Below are 26188 nucleotides of genomic sequence, written 5' to 3'. Positions count from 1 at the left end.
AGTAGATCTGCAAAACTTTCTGGACTGTCAAGCTGTGTTGCTGGAGCTGAGCTATTTCAGGGAGTTCATTACAGAATTACATTGTTGAGGAATAAATGGAATAGTCACAGCTCCTGTTAAGAGTTATTGATGGTAATAGCAGTCTTCCTCTCAAATAAGACCATGTCACTACCTTTAAAAATAGGAGACCATTCGTGTGAAAAATAGTACATAAAGAATAGAGCTAGTAATGTAGGAACTGAGCTTTAGGTGTAGTTACCAGGTACTGAGATCCATGGGCCACAAAGAGGAACCTATGGAGGGACAGCTATTGAATGTGAAGATAAAACACAAACCTCCCCTCACTTTTAAATGAATCAAATTTTATTTTAATGAAAATTAAAGGCAGTTACAAAGTGTGAATTAATCAAACAGAAAATATAAGCAAATCTGATAGAACCTAGTGAAACAATTTAGAAATTCTCAGACTTGCTTCTATGAAACTCCATATTATATGCTAGATATCATTCATTTCCCTGAAGACTTCTTTTGTGATAAATTCTGGAAAAGAAAAAGAATGGAACTGTAGAAAATGAAATATTCTGAGTATAGTATTTTTTCACAGAGAAATTTTTAAACATTGAGATGTTTTATTTTCCTTTCTGAAAAAATAATGAAAAAAACCAAAAAACAAAGTACAAGTAAGTTACATTACTTCAACAGAAACTTGAAACTGATTATAAGAGTGAGTAATGCAAATTTCTCAGGATTGTTGTTCTGCTTGATGGTTGTGGCAGCTGTGTCTTTGTACAGCTCAATCAGGGGCTCTAAAATGAACATTTAAAACTTCTTTGTTTCTCAAAAGGGACTGCAAAATATTTTTTCCTCTTTGTGTTGTGACACAGACTGACAATCAAGAAATTTGAAGTTAGGATTGGCATTCAGAGAAAAACATGTTTTAGTAAGTTTTTGTAACAAATTTGTGAGTGGACAAAATAAAATACTAGTTGAAAGGATGTTATTATCATCTTATTTCTCCACACTCCCATCTTCCATTTAACTGGCAGCTGGAGGTAAAGGTTAATTTAGCTCCTAAATGCATAATCTTTTGCAGCTTTCAATAAAGTAACAATTTATATAAGTCGTCCCCCCTACCCCCCAGTACATCTTTCTTGTGCTAAAAGCATATCTTTAAATTCTTCTTTGTGCTTTCCTTTTCTGTAGAAGTTATATTCCTGGACATTTGGAAATAAGCTGAAACAAATGAATATTGGAGCATGTCTGCATCAAGAGAATACCTAGGCATGTGTATAGCATAAAAAACTGCTTATCTAAAACCACTGCCAATCATCCTAAAGGAGACCTTTGAAACTAAAATTATCAAACACTTAAAATATATAATGAAAATGGCATACCATTTGCAGAATTTCAATTTCTGTTTGAAGAGTCTCACAGACACTTTCCCAACTATCATCTTTGCATTTTTCCAACTCTTTCTTAAGTCTATGTCCAAAAGCAAATAAATTTTCAGGTCAGAGAACAGTTGCTGGGTAACTTATTTTTCAGCTTTGGTCCCAATTCTCAATTTGACTTGTGTAAGAAAAGCCTCATTGATCTATTTTCCTGGTCAGGATTTAAGTTTGCTAGTTAGACAAATTTCTGGACTGTGTTGTTTCCATAAGCTGTGAAAGATATATGGCCTCCCTAGTCACCATATTCCTTATTTAAAGACATGAATTGGAATGGTGACACTTCAAAAGTACCATGTTACTGTTCTTATCTGTCCTGGGTATCTTCTTGTAGCTTCTGCTGTGGACAGAATGTTGGATTAGATGGGTGCTCTGCTGCCCCTGTGCCAGCATTGCTCCACACCCCTCCACAAACTCCACAGCTTTTGTTCCTCTTCTCTCCCCCCTGCTCCCACTATTCCTCAGCACTTACTGTTTCCCAGTACTCTCAGCCAGGAGTTCTCCAACTTTTCTACAGTAAGGATTACTTTTAATATAGATATTTCTCCATTCAAAAGATAGTTTGGTCCTGCTAAAAGGAGATACCTCAGCTCTGCACATCAGTGACTGTAGTGGTTTAAATTAATACTTGGTAGGCCCAGAGAAATATCTGACAGAGCTTTCAGTAGTCTGATAAATACAAGGTGATGAGATTATACTGGGTCTTTTCATGGCTGTCAGAAGAAAAGCATAATGACAAAGATAAAGTTGTTTACCTTTAATACAGTTTCAGGAAACAATCTGAATGTTCTGGAACATACAAACAGACTGAAAATATTCTGCTTGTCATGAAATAGCTAAACCAATGCATTAAAGCAGGACCTTGTTTCTCCTGAAGTTGAAACAGAAGGTAGCAACTATTTTTGCTTTCATATATTATAATAGACAATAAATTATTTGACCTTGCTATGGAGATGTACCTCTTTAGCTGTCCTAGTGCAAAGAGAGTTGATTTTCTGCACAAAAATGGCTTTATTAATGGTGTATCTTTAAATACAGGAATAGCCTAGTCACTGTGCAGCTTTAGAATAACAGACTAAGACTGGACTGGAAGTTAATTTTGCTGTTCCTGTTCGGAAAATGCAAATATCTTACCATCAATATGGAAAAAGCATGAACTCTATGTGCTTGCATTCTAAAGGAGTAAATGTCTCTTCTTTCAGAAGTTCTCATAACACTTAATCAAAAAGGGAAATTTGAACTATGCTTTACAAACGACATTTTCAGTGCACTGTAGTACATTGTTAGCTTTCAGTCCATTTCATTGAGAGAAGTTCACTTCAAGGTCTAGGATCAGCTTGTGATCTTGATTAAATCTGCTTAACTTCATTGCCTTGTCTCTGCATTTTTTCTCTCTATGTTCTCTGCTAGTGTGATATTAGAACCCTAATTTGCTTGGGACAAACAAAAGCCCTACTTAGTTTAATCTACTTTAGGAAAAGACAGAGTCTGCTGGTCTCAGAGAAAATGCTCTCCCATTGTGTGCCACACTGTAAAACTGATGCACAGCCTGTTTGTCACTTCTTAGCTAGGAATGATTCCAGTCCATGCTAGGTCCACATTAGGGATAGAACAAGCAGAAGATCAGCAGTAGGAGTTGCTTATTTGTGTCTTGGGATTGTGAATTAATTGCTGTTGATGATGTGCTTTGAAACTAACATTTTGTGTATGGATTTTAAAATTTTATTTCAAATATTTTATAAGACTTTTAACGGTAGTGACAGCACAATTCCTTACATAGCATCAGGTAGTGGTGATACAAGACGTTCATTCAAATGTGGTGTTTAATTCTTACATTAATCAATTGATTCTGCTTTCAGGTCTTCCTTCTTTCTTATTTAGAAGCTAGATAATTACAGTATGTGCCAGGAATAATATACTCACAATAAAAGAGCTGTCTGTTAGGTTACAGTCTACAAAATTAATGCATTGGAGACGCCTGAGTTACTGAATAAATGATGAAGTTTTACCAGAAGGAATGTGAGACAATGGAACTATTAAAAAAAAATGTTTAACCTGAAAGCAGATTCATTTTTTTCATTTTACATTTAAGATAAGCAGGATATTCATATTCATCTTTCCATTATCAGATTGAATGTGCAAACCAATTATTCATGAAACTATACTGTCTCGATGGAAGGCAGGTTTTCTGTCACCTTTGGAAATGGAAAAAGATGTAAGTTTTGCTAGAACAAGGATTAATTTGACAATTATACCCTTTTTATGACTATGAAAAAAGGCACATCTCTTAGGAAAAATAATCTGAAAAATCACGTATCACATTAGCATTTGGCTCCCCATGTCCTTTGGTTTTGTTTTATTTTTAGCATTTTGTTCTCCTTGCTGACAATAAAATATAGCTTTAAAATAAGTCATTGCACTGGACTAACAGTGTCTTGGCAAGTCACAGTATCACAGGCTGTAATGAACAGCTGGAGCTGAAATGCCACATTTGCAATAGCTAAACCTAGCCTTAAATCAAGTAGGTGGGAAAACAACATCAGCATTTTTTGGATGCTAGCTTGTCCTAGACCGAGCTCTGCTATTAATGGCCCATTTTCCATTAGTCTTGAATGCTAGAAGTGACAGAGATGAAGAAGGAGGAGATCACTGAGGGTGATCGATTTTGCAGCTCTGAAATGAGCCCAGCTATTAAATGTCATTGGCATTTGTGGTTGATACACATTCTTCTTGAATTTCAGCTCCATATGCACGTGGCAAAGAGGAAAAATAATTTGAAATCAATACATGCTGGTATTATAAATTGAACTATGAAGAAAATAATGTTATTGTCAAACAGGTCTCTCTACAAATCATCCACAGATTCAAATTACTGGATCAAGACTTTAGTATCCAAAACTTGCATTCCAAGAATAATTTTCTATAAAGAGGTCTTAAAGGAGAAATAATTTCTGTAGAAGGTAGGGTTAATATGTGATTTTAGAGTGGTTTTTTTTTTTTTTGTGGGGCTGAAAGACCCTACCTAATTGTTGTTGGAATTGCAAGAGGAGCAGACTGTCTCTTAGTTATGTTTAGCTGACACAAGTACAAATGTTTTCCATATTCTCCTTTTTGTCTTTGCCTTGTTTACAACCACAATTTTATTTTTTAATCTTAAATTGGAGGGAAAACATTGTGGTGTGTTATAAAACAGAATTGTTTGACACTGATATACAGGGCATAGAATCCATGGTACAAAATGAAATTCCTTAAGAAGCTATATATAACTTGAGAGTACATATCTTGATTTTCTGGGATTTCATTGTGAACATCAGGAGATTCATTTATCAATGTTTTAAGACTTTATTGGGACTGAAGAAAAGTATTGAAGACTTAAGTTTATTGTCTCAAGCTCAAGTAGAGGTAAGACATTGAGGTAATTCTGTCAGTTCAAGACTGGGTTTAAATAATGTGTATGTTTCTACAGTGAGAGCAAGATTTGGCTGGTATTTACAATTTGCTGACACTACTAAACAGAATATGCTATTTATACAGTTGGAGAAGCCAATAAATTTCAGACTATTATCAACTGATTGAGGAAGAAAAAAAACACAAGTCCTAAATGGAATACAGCATCCCAAAATACAGCGTCAAGTACTTGAGTTACACAATTAAATATAAAAGTCTGTGCTTGATGGAGCAGAAGGATAATAAAATTAAGCATGTGCTCTAATAGTAATAATAAAGTCTAGCAGGAAGATGAAACATGAACACAAAGAAGGTACTAGACAACATAACAATGGAAATCAAATGCAAATGAAAAGAAATTTATCTATTTTAAGTAAAATAAGAAATTTTCTGCTTTTGCTGTCCTGGATAAAATGTTAAGTGTAAAATACATAGTTACCAATGATTAAAGCTTGCATTTTGTGAATGCTGTCAGGCAACTGTTGATAAGAGTAGTTAGAGGTCTTGAAAAGTGTGGTGGTATTTTCTGAATACATAAACCATTATAAGGCATATTTAAGGAATATATAATAATAGGTGAATAAACATGGAAAGGTTAAGGCACACTAAATTAAATTGCACATCTAGGATGAGATTTGCTTTTGTGCAGACAGCAAACCAAAGTTGTGTGGATTATTTTTCATTGGAACTGTAAGAATGAGCTACACAAAAAAGAAAAAATACACAAGCATATATGTGAGATGTGAAATGAAATGTGTTTCTAAGGGTCAATAAGATTCCTATTGAAAAGCAGGGAAAGTAAATAGGGGTCAATGGTTCTTCTGGTTCAATTATCTTGATTTTTCTATTGGAAATTAGATTTTAATCTGGGTATATTAATACAACTACTCTATTGCTGAAGTTAGTGTCTCTGTTATGTACTGCTTTCTTCATGTGTATAATAGACTCAGAGCTAAAAAGGATTTAGAATTGTCCTTGTTTCATTCTTCTTTATGGGCTCTCCATGCTCTGCTCATCTTCCAGGTTGAATGAATCTTCCTTGACAAGTAGGTGAGAGATTTGTACAAAGCATTCTTACACCCTCCTGGTATTTTTTTGGAAATAACTCTTTCTTTTGTCTTGTGCACAGCTATATTTTCTTTTGATGTTTATAGCTGTATTTTGCACACACAGTATGCTCAGACCTCTCTGTTTCCAGCTACCTGTTATTGAAGTTCCTAATTGCGTACAAGTAGATAAACTTACACTCTATACAATCATATTCCTCCTCTTTTTAGTGACTCCTCTGCAAGGTGTAGAGTTTAATTAAGAAAATGTTGTCTTGAAACACTTTCTATTCTAAAGACATTAATTAAAACATTAAGCAAGACCACCTGTGACTGTTGTTACCTTTGAGTTCCAGAATTTTAAATTGCAGACCTATGACTGTTTTTACTATTACTCATGTCTTTACTAAATTTTTTTAATATGTCTTCCCTAGGTTAACTAGTATTTTTCCATATGGGATAGCATCAAATACTTTATAAATGTCTAGATGGATGGCATTGGAATTTTCTTTGTCTAATCTATCTGTTGTCTTATCAAAGAAAGGCATCATTAGTCAGATTTGATCTGCTTTTTGTAAATCCATTCTACAATTCATAATGGAAAGCTATTTTAACATAATTCAAGCTATAATAGTTCCACTAGGCACTGCTATTAAAAAGAAAAGCTCAAAAAATCAATGAGGAGATTGCCATTGAAAAACTCATTTTGAACCACATATATTACTCCAGAGACTGATATTTTCTGATTATAAAATTTAACATCAAATTAAATTGCAAAAAAATATTTAACCCACCAGAAGAATGCATGGGGCTTAGGTAGTCTGTTGTTTGCATGAACAATTTGTTGAGCTCTAAAGAATATATTTCCTGTATGATTTGTATGAAAGAAAAAATTACTTTTCCCTTCCTAATTTTGGTTATAGAGTTTCTTTTGCTGGATTATGAAGAATAAGAAGGAATACTATCTATTTAGGATTTAGACATGTATACAAAGCTGTGAACTATTTACAAAGTAAGCAGATTTCATGCATTTCCTTTCTGCTACTTTTTTTCTGAAGTAGAAGAGAAATTCAGGTTTCAAAGAAGCATTTTATCCTTATTCTACCTTTTAAATAAGTTGAAAGATATCTATTTTAGGTAGAAATGCTCTGGTTTTAGTCTAAATGAACTTCAACTAGAATTATTTCTAGGCTGTTTTACTTAAGGCAACACAAAAATTTAAAATTAAAATATGAAAGAGGATAAATAATTAATACAGTAATTACAATGAATATAACAATGAAATGCCATAGTTAGGAATTTAGTGGTATCAGTTAGTCTCTGTTTGACTCCTGCATTGTTCCACTTAAGTGATGTTACTTGCTACCTGCCAGGGAAATGGGACTCCAGAGAGCTGATGCCAAAGTTCTTTCCTGCTGTTTTGTGTTTGAGGATGGCATTGGCAGAACAGATGATTAAAACAAGGCTTTTGATCTTAATTGCAGCTCTCTTTAGGGGAAAAAAACCCCACAAAACACAAAATAAAAGAAAAAAAAAACCAAAAAAAAAGGGGGGGGGGAAGAAAAAGCCCTATTTTCTTAAAAATTTCTCTGAATTATGCACCTGTATCATGAGACTTGCATTTTCCAAGGTGCCTGCTAATTACATCTGTGCTTAACATTTCGATTCTGATTGGATTTTTTCTGCATCCAGTGTGGATCAAGACAAGCCTCTACAGCAGCTCCAACAGCTGCTGGAATTACTGGTGTGTGCTTCTCATGACCCTTTGCAATTCTTTGATGGATTTCAGAGACATTTTATGAAACTGCAGACGTGGTATGGGGCATTTTTCTCAGATCAAAGATGAATTGCTGTAATTTGAATTAGCTGGCTACACTGTTCAGCTGAAATGCAATTTACTTTTAGATATATACTTAATTGCAATGAAGATTCTTGCCTTGCCAGCTACTTTTGATATTGATTTTTAAGCTGGGACTAGGGATATGATACAGTAACAGACTTGCAGGGTGATCTGGGAGCTACATATATCAGGTTATTGATGCTGACTGTCTCTCATGTTTGTTCTAAGGAGGCATCAAAAAAAAGGTATTTTTACCACTTAGAGTGGTGTGGTTTCCAGCTCTGCAAAAAATAAAATCAGATTCTGTGCTACTTCATAGGGGAAAAAGTATTTCTGGCCCACATTACATGTGTCAAAATATTATTTTTATGTGTAATAAAAATGATTTTCAGTGAAAAAACTAGAATTCTATTCTTGCAATAAACTCTGTATGGGGATAAAAAAACCTGATCTTATTAGGCTAAAAAGAGTTGTTTCTCAGACACAGAAGGTTCAATCACATTGATTTTAACATGACCAAAATTGACTCCTGTTAAGATATACACAAGTATATAAGTGTCTCTTGACAAGGAGAACCTTCAAGGATGAAAACTATGCAACCTCTCTAAGCAAGCTGTGCCTCCTCATGATAAAAATGCTTTTTTGTCAAACTCACTCTAAATCCTCTTGTTTCAACTTCTGCTTTTTGCCTTTTGTTCTCTTACTGTGCAGACTGAGCAGGTTCTGGCTCCATCCTCTTGATGATACAGAGGTACCAGAGAGTAATCAGATACCCTCCAGGGGACTATTTATATGCTGCACAATTTACAGTGTCTAATACTTTAAATCCCCTTTTATTCTCTTAATTCAGTAGTCCAAACCAAGAAGTGATGAGTAGGCTTTGTTAAACTGGAAAAAAAAAAAAAAACAGCCCAAACAATTGCTAAGAGTTGTATGAGTCTGATAAAGTTTGGGGTGGCTCTAAAGAGCCAGCAGTGACATAGAGAGGCAGACAAATGAGGATTGTCTGCTTGGCTCCACTGAAAAGCAGAATCTATTAGTGCTGACATGGAAATACAGCAGCACAGCTCTATTGCTTCTGGCATCTGAGTTAACTTTTTCAGGGCTATCTCTCTCTATGAAGCATTGAGCTTTTCTGATCAAAAGCAAGTGCAAGATAAAAATATGATTTAGGCAAATCTGTCTTAAACTTTTTCCATATCTGAAATGAAAAGAAATGTTCCAATTTTAAGAAAATATGTTCGGTATATTACTAGACTTCAAGAAGGGCTTGCATTTTGTGATAGTGGTAATAGCATAGGAGCACTTTAGTTTTTGCACTACATGCAATTATCAAATAATGTTAGCTTATCTTGACCAGAAAAGGAGGCATATCATGAAATAAGAAAATCTCATCATCCTTCTTGCCTTGGTTGTAAATGACACTTGCTGATTTTGCAGTTAATAGAATTTAATATGTTTTATTCCGTTTTTTCACCCAGAGAAAACCAAAGTGTCGTTCTGAAGAGCTGTGAGTTAATTTCACTGCCTAGATAGACACACATGGATTTGACTGATCCTTAGGATCTCAGTGGCAGAGCTGTGGATTAAAAGCATGATAATGTTGGCTACTTCTGTACCTTCCACACAGGAAACCTACTCTAGAAAACTAATTACACAAATTTGGATATTCAGTGTCATCATGGCAGTAAACTATTCCAAGGGAAGTATGCTAGCTGGAAGGAAGCTGACAGCCTCGTGTATCACCAACTCCAATATATCATGATTGAATGAATAATGTAAAGGAGTGAAATATAATGTGCTGTCCTGGAGAATCGTTACTGTTATTATTATTTACACTGTGTCTTCTATGTATATGTTGAATGCAAATTTTTTGCTACTGTATGCAGGATTGTGAGCTAATTAATTTTTATGCTGAGGGGATTTTGGCCATGTCTCAACACCATGCAAGAGGTTGAAGAGAGTTAATAGGGCTGATATATCATTTTCTTTCAAAAACCGATATTCAGCAAAAAATTAGTCATTACCAAATCATCTTTCAGAAAATTGCTCAGGGTTCTCTGCAAAGTTATAACTTTCCATTGAAAGTTTTCAGACAAAAAAAAATCCCCGCTATATTTATTTGTTTTTGTCAAAAGCTTAGGGATATATAGGAAAAAACCCTGTGATGGTAATATAAGTTGTGTTTGCCTTAATTTTTGTTAGAGAATCTTTTGGTCTAGCTTTATAAGGAGGAGTTCCTTTGCATTGTCTATTAATTATTTTTAAATATTCCCAGGCACTTCCATCTGGACTATCATAAAATAGGTAAAAGGTTGTCAGTTCTGTGATATGCGGCTTTCTGCATTCGGAGATTTAAAAAAAAACCCAATATTTTCTGTGAAGTGAAAACCTAATGTTTCACTTAAGCAAACTGACAGGAAATGAAGTGTCACCACTCAGTTCCTGAGAAGAAAACTTCACTGTTAAGAGAGACTGCGCAAGGTCTTCCCTTCTGTCTTGGTTAAGTCTTCAAAACATTTTTTATACCAGCTTAATTAGAAGGCAAACTAGATAGCAGCAAAGATACAGCAAACAAATCTGCATTTAGTTGCTCCAATAGAGGTCCCAGCTACCCAGAGGGTTACTGTGGCCAGCCCAGTCAATTGCAATGGACTCTGCACAGCCAGGCAGCAGAAATCAGTTTAGCACTGGGTAGTTCCTCAGTGCTTTGTGCACCACCACCATTTCTGCAGGACCTCAGGAACTGATCTTCCACCCAAGCAGCAGCAGTTTCTCCTTGCTCTGGGTTTGACTGACACCCCTGCTAACACTTGCAGTTTTGAGTTCATTGGGGTGTGGATGTGAGGGTGAAATGCTGCAATCAACAACAGGACTTGGGGCTGACTAATAAAATATGAATGGTTCTGCTGATTTCAGAAAGAATGTTGTACATGGAAGGTAAAATAGTTACCAGGACTAAACTGCAGTTACACTCCTGAAATTAAATTAAGAACTAATTAATGTGAGGCTTTTACCTTAAACATTCAGGATCAGTCTGAGGTTTTTCGGTGACTTGGACTTTCTCTGCTTCTAAATCTTTTGTCGTTCTTTCTGCTTCCCTGATTACTTTCTCAAGGTCTAAACATGAAATCAGAATTACCCTATAAATATATATTAATCACCCATATCCAAAGACCTTCTACATATTCTAAATTTATGTTTTCTAATATTTCTCCACGAAACTTTTTGAAGGGTAAAGGCATCTAAATAAAGAAAATTAATTATTTTTTTATTATTGTAATCACATATTGCAATCTAGAAAATTTCCCTCCTTTTCCCAAACAATTTGGGACCATACTTACTGCTTTTCTTAGCTCTTACTGTGACACCTTGCTTAGATATTGGTAAAAAAAAAATAGATAAAGCACTCATTTACATTATTTTAATTCAGATTTCAAAATACTCCCTATTGCTGTGATCACCTTTGACACAGAAGATTTTAAACAATATTTATGTTGACTTTAAGTTCTTTGAAACATTAAATTCTACATTTAAGTATATGACTTACCAGCAAAAGCAAAACTTTCTTTATTTACAGCTCATGATTCAGCAGATCTCTGGACCTCAGTATCAATGACATTTAAATTAAATTGCATTGAAATCCATAATATTTCTTATAATCATGTTTAAAAATGATGTATTACGTATTGCAAAAATAAATTAAAATATTGTTGCTACGATTCCTTTTGCTTGAGAAAATTGACAGAAAACATTTTTCAAAAGCATTTGTCAAGCCAGAAATAATTATCACAAGAAATAGTTATCAGGCACACCTTTGAGCTCACTTTGGAGAGTAAATAAATCCTGCTTTAATTCATTCTTCTGCAGCTGGAGTGCATTTAACTGAACATTTTTATGTTCCATTGACTCCATTTCTAAGAAAAAATACATTTTAAATTAAAATGCATTGCAGTTTTTGCATTCATGATACAATCTTAAATATTCTTAACTACTTCTACCAATCTTCAGTTAGTCAAAAGAACCTTAAATATAAAACCAAAATAAACTAAAATAATTCATATAAAACACAGTTCACAGGAAATTATGTCATATAATGCATTCATAGCTATGAAAGAAAATGATTTTTTTAATGTTATTGAGCTGTTCAACATATTTTCTGGTCTGGGCATAAAAAGACTGTTTTGCTTTACAGTTAATTCAGCTATAAAGAAAGGAAGATGACTGATTGAATAGGTGGAGAACAGACATCTCTCAGCAGGACTGAAAAAAAACTCCTTTTTAGTATTTTTGGTGTTATATATATTTGAACCTTACTATTAGACAGCATCTGGAATTCATTGTGATTGTTTTTCTACCAACTGGAGGTCCTCATGTAACTTCCTTGTTATGAGTTGCTTAAACTTTTCACTTCAGAATTGTCAGTGTGCCCAGGAGTGTAGCAAGCAAAAAGACAAGTTGTGCCTCAAGAAATGTGCAGTTAAAGGATGGAACTGAGATGGCAACTGAACTTCGAGAAGAATTTTGGTCACCCTCCAGGTACTACTGATCATTTAACTGCCCAGCTCTGCCTGAATATGTAAAAAATTAAATGCTAAAAGTAGCACTTGACACCAAATGCAGACTTTTTGGTTGTAGATTAGTATCTTAGCCACAGGAAATAACAAAGAAGATGTTACCAAGTGCAAGCTTCAGTGGACAGCCATTTTTCAGTATCTTTATAGCAGATAAAGGGAATTGAAAGTGCTGTTGCTTGACAGATCATGAGGCTGGAATCGACTTTGAGGGGTCACCTACTGCATTCTTCTCCTGAAGGCAGGATCAGCTGTACCTCTTTTTTCTGAAAAATGCTGGTTTGACCTTTTTTGATAACCTTTGGTAATGGACACTCCTAATTCCTTTAGTAATGGAATCTTCTAAGGCAGAGAGCTTCAGTTGTCCACTGTTCTTAGAAAGATTCCTAAGCTGTCAGACACTCTCCCTTATTGTGCTTTGCACTTGTTACTTTTTATTCAGGTCACTACAGGTATAGAGAATATATTTATTTCCTTTCTACAGGATGCTTATACAATTTGAAGACTGATACCCATCTTTCATCAGTCTTTTCCTTAGTAGCTTAAATAGTCACAATTCTTTCATTTTCTTCCTTCTCATGTGCTCCAGAACTCTGATCACTCTCGCTGGTCCTATGTGGATTCTCTCCAGCTGGTCCACACTTTTTTTTTAACGTTTAAGATCAAAATGAGATGCACAGCACTCCAGTTCAGAGCTTAACTGCCCCAAATAGAGTGAGGAATTATTTTCATGTGTTAGAGGTCAGAATTCTGTTTGTGTCTCAGTGTGGTGTTGGCATTCTGATGTCGTTGACTCATGTTCAGCCTGTGATCCATGACGACCCCGAATTCCTTGTGGAAGGACTGCCTTGCAGTGTGACCCTGTGCTCTGAGAGATCCCATACTCTGTACCTTCACTGAAAATCAAGCTACAGTTTGGCAGTAAAGAACCAATCCTACAGGGCATCTCTGTATACAATTCTTTTGAAGCTATGGAAATACCCAACCACAGGTGATTCTAATCCTAATTCAGTGGCTGTGTATGACTGTGAGCTCTGTGCTGGCTGAATTAGGCACTGGGAGCTGCCTCTTTAGTTTAGATCCTTCTCCTCACAGTGCTCACATCAGAAAGGCTGAAGAGGATAGGGAACAGAAGAGCCTTTACTTATGCTTGGTATGTCAGACCACACTTTCAGTTCAGGGCTAAACAGCTGTATTTTATCGATTTGTGTTAATCCAAGATAAACTAGTTTAATATAAGACTTACCGTTTTTCAACAGAACTGCCTCATTCTCTAAATCATTTATTTCAGTCTTGACTTTCTTTTTAATAAGAAGATCCCTATTACTTGTTAGTCCATATTCATTGTTAAACTCTGTTATTTCTCTGGTAAAATTATCTTCCTCTTCAGTAATTTTTCTCTTTGTATCTGCCTGAAAAAAAGAAAGGGAAGACTGAATATTCAAGTGAAAAAAATTAAAGTCTTCGTTAAGTTAGACAGACTGAGACACACTGTTTTGGTTTTTTTTATCCTTTAATTTGTAGTAGGAAAGTAAATAAAAATTTAAAATGTAAAAGTTAAGAAAATATTTACTTTTTCTTATAAGAGCATGAAAATAAACTACAGCTCTATCATTATGCCTGTTGTTTTAAACTTTTTTTCTGGCAAAAATGGTCTATTCTTGATAACAGCATTTTAAAAAATCACTACATTATGTTATAGACTTGAACCAGCAGATTATCAGTTCAACTCTCATATTGAAATTAGAAAATTCTGTTTAAAGTCACTAGCATAGTATGGCAGCTCTTTTTTTCCAGCTTGTTATTAAACTAAATAAAAGTGTTGTTTAACCCTCTGCAGAATGCAGACATACTTTAACTCCTTTTATAACTACCAAGAATGCTATTGTTGATAGAAAATCAGAGACCAATTTTCTGGGGGAAAAATATTCAAAAGAGTAAGGTTATATTAAATTTCTTCTAGGAAGTCTTAATTGATGGCTAAATTAAATAAAATTAAATTACCCCTATGTACAGGAAAAAAGAAAAGCTAACTTATATATCAAACTTCACACATATACTGGGAATACTTTGGGTGATGCAGAACTATGACTAAAGTTAAAAAGATATCTGCCTAAAGCTTTAGGTTTAATACTGGTGCTTTGTACTGAATGTTTAAAATTTAGCTCTGCTGATGTAAAGGGCAAATACATATGCAGAAAAGACTGCTCCTCTGTGGCATTTCTTCATATGTACCGATCCAAGAAGCCTCAACAAAGTATGAGGACAGCAATATTCAGGTTAGCATCTGAGAGAACTGGAAAACTGGTTGTAAGGAGCTACCTTTGAAGAGGTGGTGAGGTGTGTCTGGCATCAAAGGGATTGTGTGCTATGTCAGGATTGCTAAACTGTCCACATTTGCTAAAATGTGCTGTGGGCCTCCCTGGGGTTTTCCTTTGATCCTTTTCAATATTTTTTACTGTGGATGAGGCAATCCAATTTAAGGCGAGGCTTCTGTAGCTTACTTTTACAAAGGAAATAACCTGTCAGAATTGGAGTTCACTCATACAACAGCAAACATTAAAAAATTAAGTCAAGAATATAAAATCAGCCTTGGAGATAAAATGCAGCATACACTACCTTAGATCATGGTTTAAATAAAATGTGAGAATTTATCTAAGTTTATGTTGTTACATATACTAATATTAAAAAAAAAAAAAAACAACAAAAAAAAAATTCCTGATTAAGACATTAGCATTTCCAGATTTTCAAATGTTAAAGCTGATTGCCCTTGTACAATAGAAAAGAGCTGTGTGAATATCACAGCTGGAAACATACCATGATTTGAAGAAGACTGGTTCTTTGATTAATAAGTTCAGCTTTTTGTTTTTCTAAGCTGTCTTCACGTTTCTTCAGAATTTCTACATTGAACTGTTTTACAGACAGACACTGAATCTTCCAAAAGGAAAAAAAATTATAAAGTTATTGTTTAATTGTTTCATATACTCTGAAATTGTACACAAAGATCTTGGTCCAGTTTAAAAAGAGCTGGCACAGCTGCTGGACTGACAAAAGCATAACAGCTCCTTTTTTTCCCTCAATAACCTTTCAGTATATTGCTAAGATTTTGAAAAGTCTCCTTTCTTTGAAAGATGCATTTAGTGGTGCTCTGACTGTCTAAAATGGCATTTTCAAATCTGCTAGGTTTAGAAGAAATTTTTTTCAGGAAAAATATTGACCACATGGGATCCTTTGGCCAACATAATCCACTGTCCTCCATTTCACTGTGTAAAGCTCATCATGAACCAAATGAGACAATAATATCAGAATAGTATCAGGGGGTTTTGGCTGAATGGCTGTACATGTCATCCACTCTGCAACGCTACTGTGGAGTATGCAAAGGAGAGCAGGATATTTTTCTGAACACTATTTCTGGAACTTTAGCTGAAGAAGGTTGATGAGAATTAACTCACTGGTTATTGACAGTTTGATCATAAACCCCCCAAGCCCTAAACCTCAATTTTGCACCTAGTTTTATTTAGAGTTTTATTAATTGTAACCATTAGTTTATCTGATAGGAGGGTATGCTGTTCAACCACTGTGTTTTCTCATTTTTCTAGCACATCTACTGTATCATCATCTAACCAAAATGCAGATATGTGGTGGGATAAACTATAACAATAACAAATAGGAAGCAGCTAAGTGATGTAGAGTCTTAAAATAGGAGAATCATTTATTTGATAGAGTGTCAAGTTCTCTTGACTCAGAGCAATGAATAGGGAAAGCAAAGTTAAGATTTGCCTGCAGACAGTAAAGGCACAGGGTAAGTATCAGGAATTAAATTGAACAGTCAAGCTGATTCACAAACATGTGTGTATAGAAGCAGAAAAGACCAAATAAGAGTGGTATTACAGTGGTAAAAATGTAAATATTTTAAAGTTAAATAATGCACATGATTGTGGAGTGGGCACAGATGAAGTGCATCTGATCAAAATAGGAAGATAGTGGAATGAAATGCCTAAAGACTGCAATGCGAGAGTTGGAAAGGACTACATTTTTTCCTTGTCCCTGATATGTCCAAGATGCTAAGGTCAGGTCATGCTTGGCTCAGAATTTATTCTACATATGAATTCAAACAGAGCAGGTGGTCTTAAATCACTGTCTTTCTAATACTGTACATAACTACCTCTAGTGTAGTTTCTTCAAGTTAGCAAAATTCAACTATGCATTTGCAATCAATTTTTTAAAGAAGTCATTGAGCTACAAACAGAAAAATGCTGTAATTTGGGTTCTAATTACATGCTACCTGGTTTTAGAGAAGAGAGGGAAAAATTGCATTTCCTAGGACTCTTTGATTGACCACAGGCAGTGTCTGTGAAATAGATGTCAAAAAACTTCTGAACTCAGTCTCAGTATCTTGGTCAGGCATCAGCTGCTGAGCATGCACGTGGTTGGATATGTGTGTTTGTAACAAACTGCAGTTATTTGGTGTGGGATAAATTGAACAGCATTATTTAATATTATTTGAATTACGTGAACTATTGCAGACATATGTAAAGCTAATTCCTGTAGTGAAAAATAAATTACTTTAAATAATGTCAATAACTATATAATCTTTAAACCTAAATACAGTCTGATTGAAATGCATTTTTCTATTCCACTACTTTTCTGTATCACTTCCTATCTATAAATGAATCAACGTCAGACTAGGCAAGCAAGTAAAATGTATTTTTGTGGACATCAGTGAGAATATCATTAATACTGGTCAGTAAAGCATATAAAATTTAATTAGAAATAGTTCTTCAGCTCTTCCCATTAGTCATTTACAATAATGGCTCTACTCTCGGGACCTTCTGTACCTACCACATAAACCTTGATTATAAATCACAATGCATCAATAACAAATTAGTAATATAAACATAAAATTGTGATGTTCATAAATAAACTTATGAGTAAGACTACTGACGGCTTCACCTAACAAGCAACATCCAGATATAATCTGTGTTGGATAAGTAAGTTACTATTTTAAAGCACCTTTGGGCTCTGAGATGCATAAATGTGTCTGAATAACTGCCTGCATGATTATAGTCTCAATTTGCAACCAGTAAATATTTGTAAATGAGTTCTATTCTGATCCCTTCTCAGCAATGTTGATCTCTATATATATATACACACACATATATATATATTATATAGTCCATTACAAAAGGCAGAAGAGACTGTTATAGGAAGGATGAAAGTCATCCCCCAGACATTTATTTTCACAACTAGATGAGGCAATCTCCCAAAGGTTCTTGAAGATGTTTATTTAAATTATAGGATCCAACAGCTCTGACTTCAAAGGAGGCTCCACATGCTTTCCTGTTCCATGCTTTCCTGACACACATTCTGTCAGCACAGACACTTACAAGCACAGGGGAGGGTATTTAGACTTAATTTTTAGACACAAGCAAATGGATTTTTAAATAATTTGCAACCACAGGTGTTGTTGGTGAAAAACTCTGCAAAACCAGTGGCTTAATCTGAAAATTCAATTAAATGGAAACAGTAATGAAATCACTAAATAGATTCAGAAACTTTCCTCTGTCTTTGGCCTCCCTAGAAAAACACTTAGTGTTTGTAAGCCTTAACTGCAAGCTCACAGAGAGATCTTCAGTATATGACTCAAGATCCTGTGAAATAGATACAGGGAATATTTCCATATATTTTCTGTGTAAGGCCATTAATAAATGGCATTGGGCAACCAAGGGATGTGTTCTGCACACTGGAGGAAAGTGCTGTAACAAGTTGCATGACTAAACACTGTCCTCCAAAAGTCAGCCTGCCCTGACACAGCCCCAGGGGTGAGGTCGGTGGGAGGAAGGAGGTTGATGGACACATTTTTAATTCAGAAAGGCCCAGTACAGGTTTCCTCACGTTGTGCTCCTCGGCAGGTGAAGCACACTCCTCGAAAGTGCTTATTCCTGAAAGAACAGGTCGTGTATTTGTAAACAAAACATATTTCATTATTATGTACACTATAAATATGCCTGCTCACCTTGGTTTCTAAGTTAATTTTTGCAGCGCTCAGCTCTTCTTTTATTTGGTTAATTTTTTCATAACTTCTATTTATGTCGCATTTAGCTGCAAGACAACAAAAACCTGTAAGAGTATGTGCTCAGTTTGTAAATCCTCAGTTGTTACATCCTTACAGAAACGTGCTGGGGGCAAGAACCAGCCATGCTGGCTCTGCCAAGCTTTCCCTGGCAGGAGTCCCCTCAGGACACCCCTGTGGGAATGGGGATGGCGCCCCTGGAACCAACCTTGTTGGATGAAGCTCCTCTTCTCCCTCGCCTGCTTTTCTGTGAACTGTATTTGCTGGAATAAAGCGTCCAGGTTCATTCCTGGCTTCTCCTGGGGCTCTGTGGGCTCTGAGGGCCGAGCTCTTTGTGAGGGCTTCCCGAGGGTCCCCACAGCGCTGCCCTCAGGCCTCGGCCTCCCTGTGCTTGCGACAGAGGCCTGGGGACACGGCTGAGGGGACACAGGGACAGAGAGGGAGGGGAAGGTTTGCCGCACTTCTTGCAGAAAGGGTGGCAAGATCAAACCTCAAGCGGAGGGGAATGTGGGTGACTGGGTGGGGGAGCCCACATGGAAAACAGGGAATGGGAACACGCAGGCAGGGAGGCAGCACGGTAGGAGCAGAAGATGTTTGGTAAGGAATAAGACAGATGACACTCAATCATATCAAACATTGGCACATCTGTCAAGCTGGTTCTGACTCAGGATCTGGGGGGTTTTAGTCAAACAACTCTGGCTTTTTTAATTCTCTAGGACCATGTGCTCCATACTGGTTTTCCATCATTCAGAGGCTGTTTTTTCTCTGCCACTTCCTTTTTCTATGCAGCAACCACCATCCTTTCTAAATGTTACATCTGCTCAGATTTACTTATCTTTTGAAGACTGATGTCTAACCTGAGAAATTAAGGAAATAAAAACTGCTGTCACACAGGAGAAAATGGTCAAGTTGACTCTATGGAACTTACAGTGATCAGATTCAGCTCAGCTGCATTTCACCATGAGCATAAAATGGGCAGTGCTTCTGTTCCAGTTAGTCCCAGTAAGCAAAGATCACAACACAGCCCATTTTATGCTCTTCAGGAGCATAATTGTGTAAAATTTACAATGCTCTGACTTCCTGCAAAGTTCTGGTTTTTATGTTAGCGGATGGTACACCTGGAAATGTAAGCACCTGGTTGAAAATAGAATTCACATTACAGGGTTTGCTTTTACATCTTGGGAAGGATTGGCTACATTCCATGTGGAGAATAACTATGCGAAGTTTGCCTATTTGCTTTGAGGCAGAAAAAGCCTGGAGGAATGAAACTTTATAGATTTACAGCCTTTTTAACACTGAAAAATATTAGGATTATTGACAGTCCTGTGTTACAGCTTTCCCCAGAGGAGATACTGTCTTAGCATAGACTGCAGCAGCAAAGTTCAGAAATTAGAAAATCTTTGACCATCAGAAACCAAAACAATATATGAGGGTACAAATGTATCATTAATGAAAAGCCTGTTTTAAGTTAGCAGAATGTAACAGAATTCTGGAAAAATCTTACAGCATTTACTGCTTAAAAAGGCACCATGTACAGCTGGTAGTGTGTTAGAAAATTATGTTTTTTAAAGGAAAGAAATGCTCTAAGCAAGAAAATGTGGGTTCTGATGAAATTTAAAATCCTGAAACTAGCACATTATGTTGCAGGAAATGCAATTATTTTTTTTAAATGGCACAAAGTGCAACTGAGGGGGAAGAGTTCACCAAAGTGAATTTAGAAAATGTTTCAGAAGTGAATCTTCCTACCCAAAGGCCAAAGGAAAAGCAGATGAGTCAAACGGGAACATTTGGTGATTGAGACAGTTATTTGTTACACAGGTCTGATGAGTGAAAAGTCATTTTACAAAATTCAAGAAAATGAACTGCTCTATCAGTGGATCAAGGAGAAAATAAAATGAAAAGCTTTCTTTGAAGTTTTTGAGACTTGACTGCTTTTGTGTTTGAAGCTGAGAAGGCTGCCTGTAGGCTGGGCTAGAGTTCAGTGTCACTTATTAAAGGAACTACTGTGTTTTGTGGAGGATGCTTCAGCAACTCTAATTATGGCAAAGGATCTGTTCTCCCCAGAAAGAGGAGTCTGACTCCAACTGCACTTCTCACTGTCTGAGAATGACCATTCAGCATGATTAACAGTTCTCTAAGAGTTCCCTTCAGAAAAAAATTCCGTGGGATAAGTATTTGACATTAAGATTCACAGCTTTTGACTCCTGCAGCTATTTGCCATGTGCTTGATTTTTATATGGTAAATTACTCACAATAATAACTCAGGATTATGTAAATTTAACCACACATGTGAAATATATACCAGTAGTTTCAGAACCAGGATCAAGTCCAGGATCAAAGGTGTGCAGTTGCTGTCTCCCATGGAAAGGGCATGAACCAGAATGTTTCAGGATGAAAGTAAAACATGCATTACCTTCACTCAACTCCAACTTCTGCAAAGCATAAGATCTTTGGTAGATCACTAGCTGCTAGAAAGGTGACTTTAATTTCATTCTGTTGGTCATATCAGTACATCCTAATCTTAATCTATATCTGTATCTTAATCACTGTGCTGTAATCAGGTCATGTCTTTTTAGTGTTCTTCAAAATTACTAATTGTCCTTCATAATCAGGCTGCTGTGCTAATACTAAAGTTTCTTCTACAAGTTTCTTTTGTTTGTGTAGGAAGAAGGAAAGAAAGATTTTGCTTCTAAGTTCAAGACACTATAAAATCATTGTAACTTATTTCTAAATCATATACACTCAGATTGTTTCATAAATTGTTTTTTTAAAGCCAAAAAATAGAGGCAAAAATAAAGGAGTGGCAGGGTAAAAGTCAGATGATGCAATATGGTCTTCATCATAAGAAATGCACAGTAAGAACTAGAAATTGTAGGATCATAGTTACAAATAAATTTTGTCTTTTGGTCTTAGGCACTGTTAGTATTATTTTTTCCATATATAAACTACACTGCTTACTTTTGAATGGTTTTATTTATAGCAAACCTTCATAGCAACCTACATCTCTCTGGTCTTCCTTTGCTCTCGGTGGTCTTTGTATTTGGCAACTACTTTTGTCTACCTCACATGAAGGAATAAAGTCAAATTGTTCTGTGGCACAAATTCACAGCTGTCATTTTGCATTTTGCATTTGCATAGTGCTGAAGTGCTATTTCCTTTACAGGAAATAGCCTATATATATGCATGTGTTTATATGTTAAAAATGTATATGAGAGCTCTAACCACTTGGAATGTAATGCTGAGCAGCAATTCTATTGGAGAGAAACCACAAACAGTGAGGAACCCAGTAATTATCATAAATCAGCATTAAAAAATCACACACTTATTAAAAATTAATTTTATAATGCCACTTCTAAACAGCAAGGCTTTAACTCTATTATTTAAAACTTTGTTGAAATTGTTAAAATACAGCAAGCAGTGTAACTTGGTGACATCAAATAAAGTCTTTTCAATGTAAATCAAGAACATTTTGTGAGCTGGTTCTCTTGCTGGCTACTCAACTACCTCAACTACTTGTGAAAACCTACAGCGTGACACCAGAAAAGGGAAACAGTAAAATGCAGTAAAAACCTATAATTTATGGCATATCTCAAATTTCCTGAGGAACTCAGGCTAAGAGCAATCCAGTTTTTATCTCTGGAAGAGTAAGAGCAAACTGCTGATCCACAGGCTGGAAGCTCTCCATTTCTAGTAGAGTGCTCAGCAAGGCAGTCATGAATTGACATTCTGTTTCCTTCTTGTAACAAGAGGGAAATAGACTACAAAATTCATGGAATAAAATACAAAATAATGTGAAATTGAGAAATAAATCCCTGGACAATTATATGGAAATGAGTATCATGAAAATGAGGATATTTCTCTTTGCCCCAAATCCCTATTTACTTTTTCAGGTGAAAAAACTGTGAGTTAGTGAAAAGCTCTGTGTGTTTATCAAAAAATATTAAGCAGTAACTTTGTACTCCCCCATTACATGCCTGGCTGGAATGGAGAATTAGTGATACCCTTTTCCACTTTGGTAGGAATGTAAACAACTTCACAACAGATGTTCTTTATAAGGACAAAGGCTGCTATTTGCATTGTGATATCTCTGTTTGAGTCTTACATCCAAGATTTTGTTTAATTCCATCTGGAAAGGCTTCACTGGATCCCTTCAGCTTACTAAAGCAAAGATTATTCCTTTATGGGTTTAAATCTAAGTTTTCTATTCTCTTTGGTCAGAGAACACACCACCTGCTTACTTTGCTGATTGGTAGCAGTGCTGTTATATAGGGATCCACATTGTTCCTCTGCTGTGGTTTAGAGTCTTAAATACATTTCAGTTGTTTCTTTTACTGGGTCAGGGAGTCTATCCTAAAACTTTTATACTCTACTATTCTGTCATACTCTGCTATTTGGATAAGCAACAAATGAGGCTCTCATTTTGAAACATGTATCAGAGCTTTTATTTACCTTGGCATAAGGGTAGTAACTTTCCTAATGAAGAAAAAAAATTTTCAGATCTGGAGTCCATAACACAGTATAAAACACAGCCTTGAATTTGCATTTTCATAGTTAATTTTCTTAATTCTTTATATGGGAGATTTTAGTTTGCTTTACATCAATACTGGTTACCCCTAATTTGGCACTCAATGGAAGCTACAACAGAAACAGTGAATAAATACTTCTTACATTGTAATTGTTTGTGTCTTCCATATATAAAAGAGGGTTTTTTTTTAATTTGATATTAACAGAATGTAAATAAATTATCCATTATGTTGTAACATCCTGTAAGAAGATGGGTGGCAGCATTAAATCCTCTGAGAAAAGGGCTATTAAAGAAACACTTTGAGGATTGAGACCTTCATGTAAGAAAGTAATCTTGGGTTGAAATGCATTCTGTTGAAAAGACTCTGTTTTAACTGATTAATTACAGTTTGTTTCCTATAAGCATATAATGCCAGTATGCCAACTGGTTTGTGTCATATAAATTTTACCTTAATCCTAGAAAAATATTAATAAACATCAACGCAGAAAGTAACAGTTTTATAGTTAATTAATCAAAGAAATTTTTTTTCTATTTCAGTCAGTTCTCAGAAGTTCACATATAATCCTGCTAAATTATCAGGTGAGCAGCTGTCATTATTTCTTCTAATATATTTCAGATTAAAAAAAAATAGTTCTTAAAGCTCTACTGCTACTTGATGCTGCACTTGTGGGAAAAAGAGTATGTGCAGATGACTGAAATGAAATGGCTTTATTGTCTTTTTTCATAACAGGAGTGTTATTTAGTACAAAGTTAGATAACTTTTCTCCTTCCACTGTATGCATTAAAACCAAATCAATTTCTTGCACAATGAGAATAACTCTCATGAGAAACCAAGAGTTGTCCATTACACTTCTAGGCTTCCCTGCTAATAGTTTTTTCATAAGATGAATTTTGTGGTTCCATCTGTGTTCCTTCTTAAACACATGACAACTTCCTTAGACATTCAAAAGCATTGGATACATGCCCATGGGCTGAACTAGGCAGCAGCAGAAATTATTATTGCAAATGCCCAGACCAAGAAAGTTTGAGGAAGGGTTGTCTCAGTTTGACTAAAACATAGACCCTGGATCTGGAAACTTGCTGCATGGAAACTGCATGGTCTCATAAAACCTCTTATCAAAATAGGGGCAGGTGGTATTTTTTAGTGACAAACTGTTTTCTAAGTTTCAATTCTAATCATTTATTTTGGGAAAAAAAAAAAAAAAGTTATTGTCCCTACTGCCTCAAAATATCTTGAGCAGTTTTCAGAATACTTCTTTCCTTGAGGTTACTGTGGAGAATGTATATTCTACCTGCAGGTTTTACAAGCTGCTTTGTAAAATGCAGTGTTATAACTGTATCTCTATAAAACTGGGCCCTCTTCATTCTGCACAGCTCTTTGCAGGCAGAGGTACATATTTAATAAAGACTTAACAATGATAAATAATACTACATAAACTTTACTGCCTATTGATCCCGGTGTTATGTTGTAATTTCATCTTTTTTAAAGGTGGCATAAAAAAAGAGAACCTAGAGTTAGGTTTCTATCCCTTCCATATTCCTTCCCATTGATGCTTCTGGAAGATTAGCTACCTTTAATCCTGAAATTTTCAAAGGCTCCATGGCACACATCTGCATACATCTGCCAGGACTCAGAGCATAGGCAGGATAATAAAAGCATTCCATTCAAGTAGAGTAGAATGTCACAGCTGCAGTAAGCATGTATTATCAATTGTGCCACATTCATAAATTAATAATTTGCATTGTATTACAGTCACTTCTTTCCAGAAGCATTAAACACATCTACTCACAGATTGTGTGAAAAGTATATAAATAATTCTGCTGGGTTTGTCTTTTTTACAGCTTGCCTTTTGAGAAAGAAGATAACAGAAGGAAAGTGAATTGGAAAAAGTGGCAAAAATGTTACTCCTTTAAAAATAATTACTCTTTCCTCATTTTGAAAAATAAATCAGAATATTTTAAATATCTGCACTAATTCGGTTCTTTGAATACAAAATTCATATCCATAGTTGACACAACAGAGTTTATAAAAATGAATAACACACAGTGCTTTCATATGTGTTTTCATGCATGTTTTGGCCTATTCCTCTTTCTTTGAAAATAACTATCATATTGAGGCTAGTTGATGGTGTGTTTAACCTTGCTCTTCCACTGCTAAAATAAATAAACAAACGTGTCCTAAATGCCAATTTCAAAGCCGCTGTTGTTGGTTGTGAATGCTGTTAGATCTCCCAGTGATGAAAAAAAAAGAAGAAAAGAAAAAAGGTGGTTAAGATACACAGAACAACAGAAGTTTTCCCAAACGAGCTATCAGCTGAACACAGCCCATTTACTGCCCAAAAATTGAGAGGGTTAAACAATGCCCATTTCAGGGCATTGGAAGAATCCTGTAATGCTGATTTGCACTGAATGCATTTATGCATTTGTAGGGATTTTATGTGTATCTGTTCAATTCAGGGCTATCTCAATACAACTAAAGACTAATAATGTTATTCCCTGTATTTATAAAAAGATAAAGAGGTGGTCAAAGAAGATGCAGGTGTGATGGTTTGACCTCAACACCAAGCAAGGTCTTACAGTAGATTTTGAATGAAAAAAAAATTATCAAGAACCTAGAAGTAAATGGAAAGTGGGAAAAACTACAACATGATTTTATCAAGGAAGGATTGTATCAGACTAACTTAATATCTTTATTTGATAAGATAATTGTCCCAGAGAAGAGTAATGCAGCAGACCTAATCTACCTTGATCGAAATAAGGCATTATATTGTTTGGTGTAGGAAGTTACTGAGGGTGGAAAAGATGAGCTCTAATGCAGGCACTGAAGGTGGAAGAGGAACTGAGTGAAGGGTTACATTAAAATGTGGTTCTGTTAAAAATAAAATTATCAAAATGAAAGGAGTTTACTAGTAGAATTCCTCTGGGATTGATCTTGGCACTGATTTACGTAGTATTGTTGAACTTGGTGAAGGAAGGAGAATGGGTATGGCATTCAGAGATGACACAAAATTGGAATGACTAGTGTATCAGAAAAAAATAAGTGACCTCATGGACTGACAAAATGGAAATCTAATAGTACAGAAACTAGAGGGAGGTGCTTGGGAATTAATGTCATGTTCTTCTAGTATAACCTGGTGTCTTGATAATTGGTGTCAATAGTGAGGGGAAGAGGTTTAATGCATTAATCAGCTGTGGTGTGACCACGAGCCATTGTTATGTCGAGGCCATGCAGCAG

General features: G+C 35.5%; 1 protein-coding gene across 1 annotated transcript; it reads right to left on the bottom strand.

The window, feature by feature from the left end:
- Window positions 1-507: 507 nt before the first annotated feature.
- CCDC172 (coiled-coil domain containing 172) lies at window positions 508-18715 on the bottom strand. Its single transcript, XM_005428644.1, has 8 exons — window positions 18637-18715; window positions 18372-18457; window positions 15173-15289; window positions 13602-13767; window positions 11597-11698; window positions 10799-10901; window positions 1395-1482; window positions 508-540 (listed from the first exon to the last, which is right to left on the bottom strand). Exons 1-8 carry the CDS (start codon window positions 18713-18715, stop codon window positions 508-510), a joined length of 774 nt encoding a protein of 257 aa, XP_005428701.1.
- Between the last annotated feature and the right edge of the window lie 7473 nt (window positions 18716-26188).

Source organism: Geospiza fortis, unplaced genomic scaffold, assembly GCF_000277835.1.
Source record: "Geospiza fortis unplaced genomic scaffold, GeoFor_1.0 scaffold1303, whole genome shotgun sequence".
Lineage (NCBI taxonomy): Eukaryota > Metazoa > Chordata > Aves > Passeriformes > Thraupidae > Geospiza > Geospiza fortis.
This window is presented reverse-complemented; position numbering and strand designations above follow the sequence as displayed.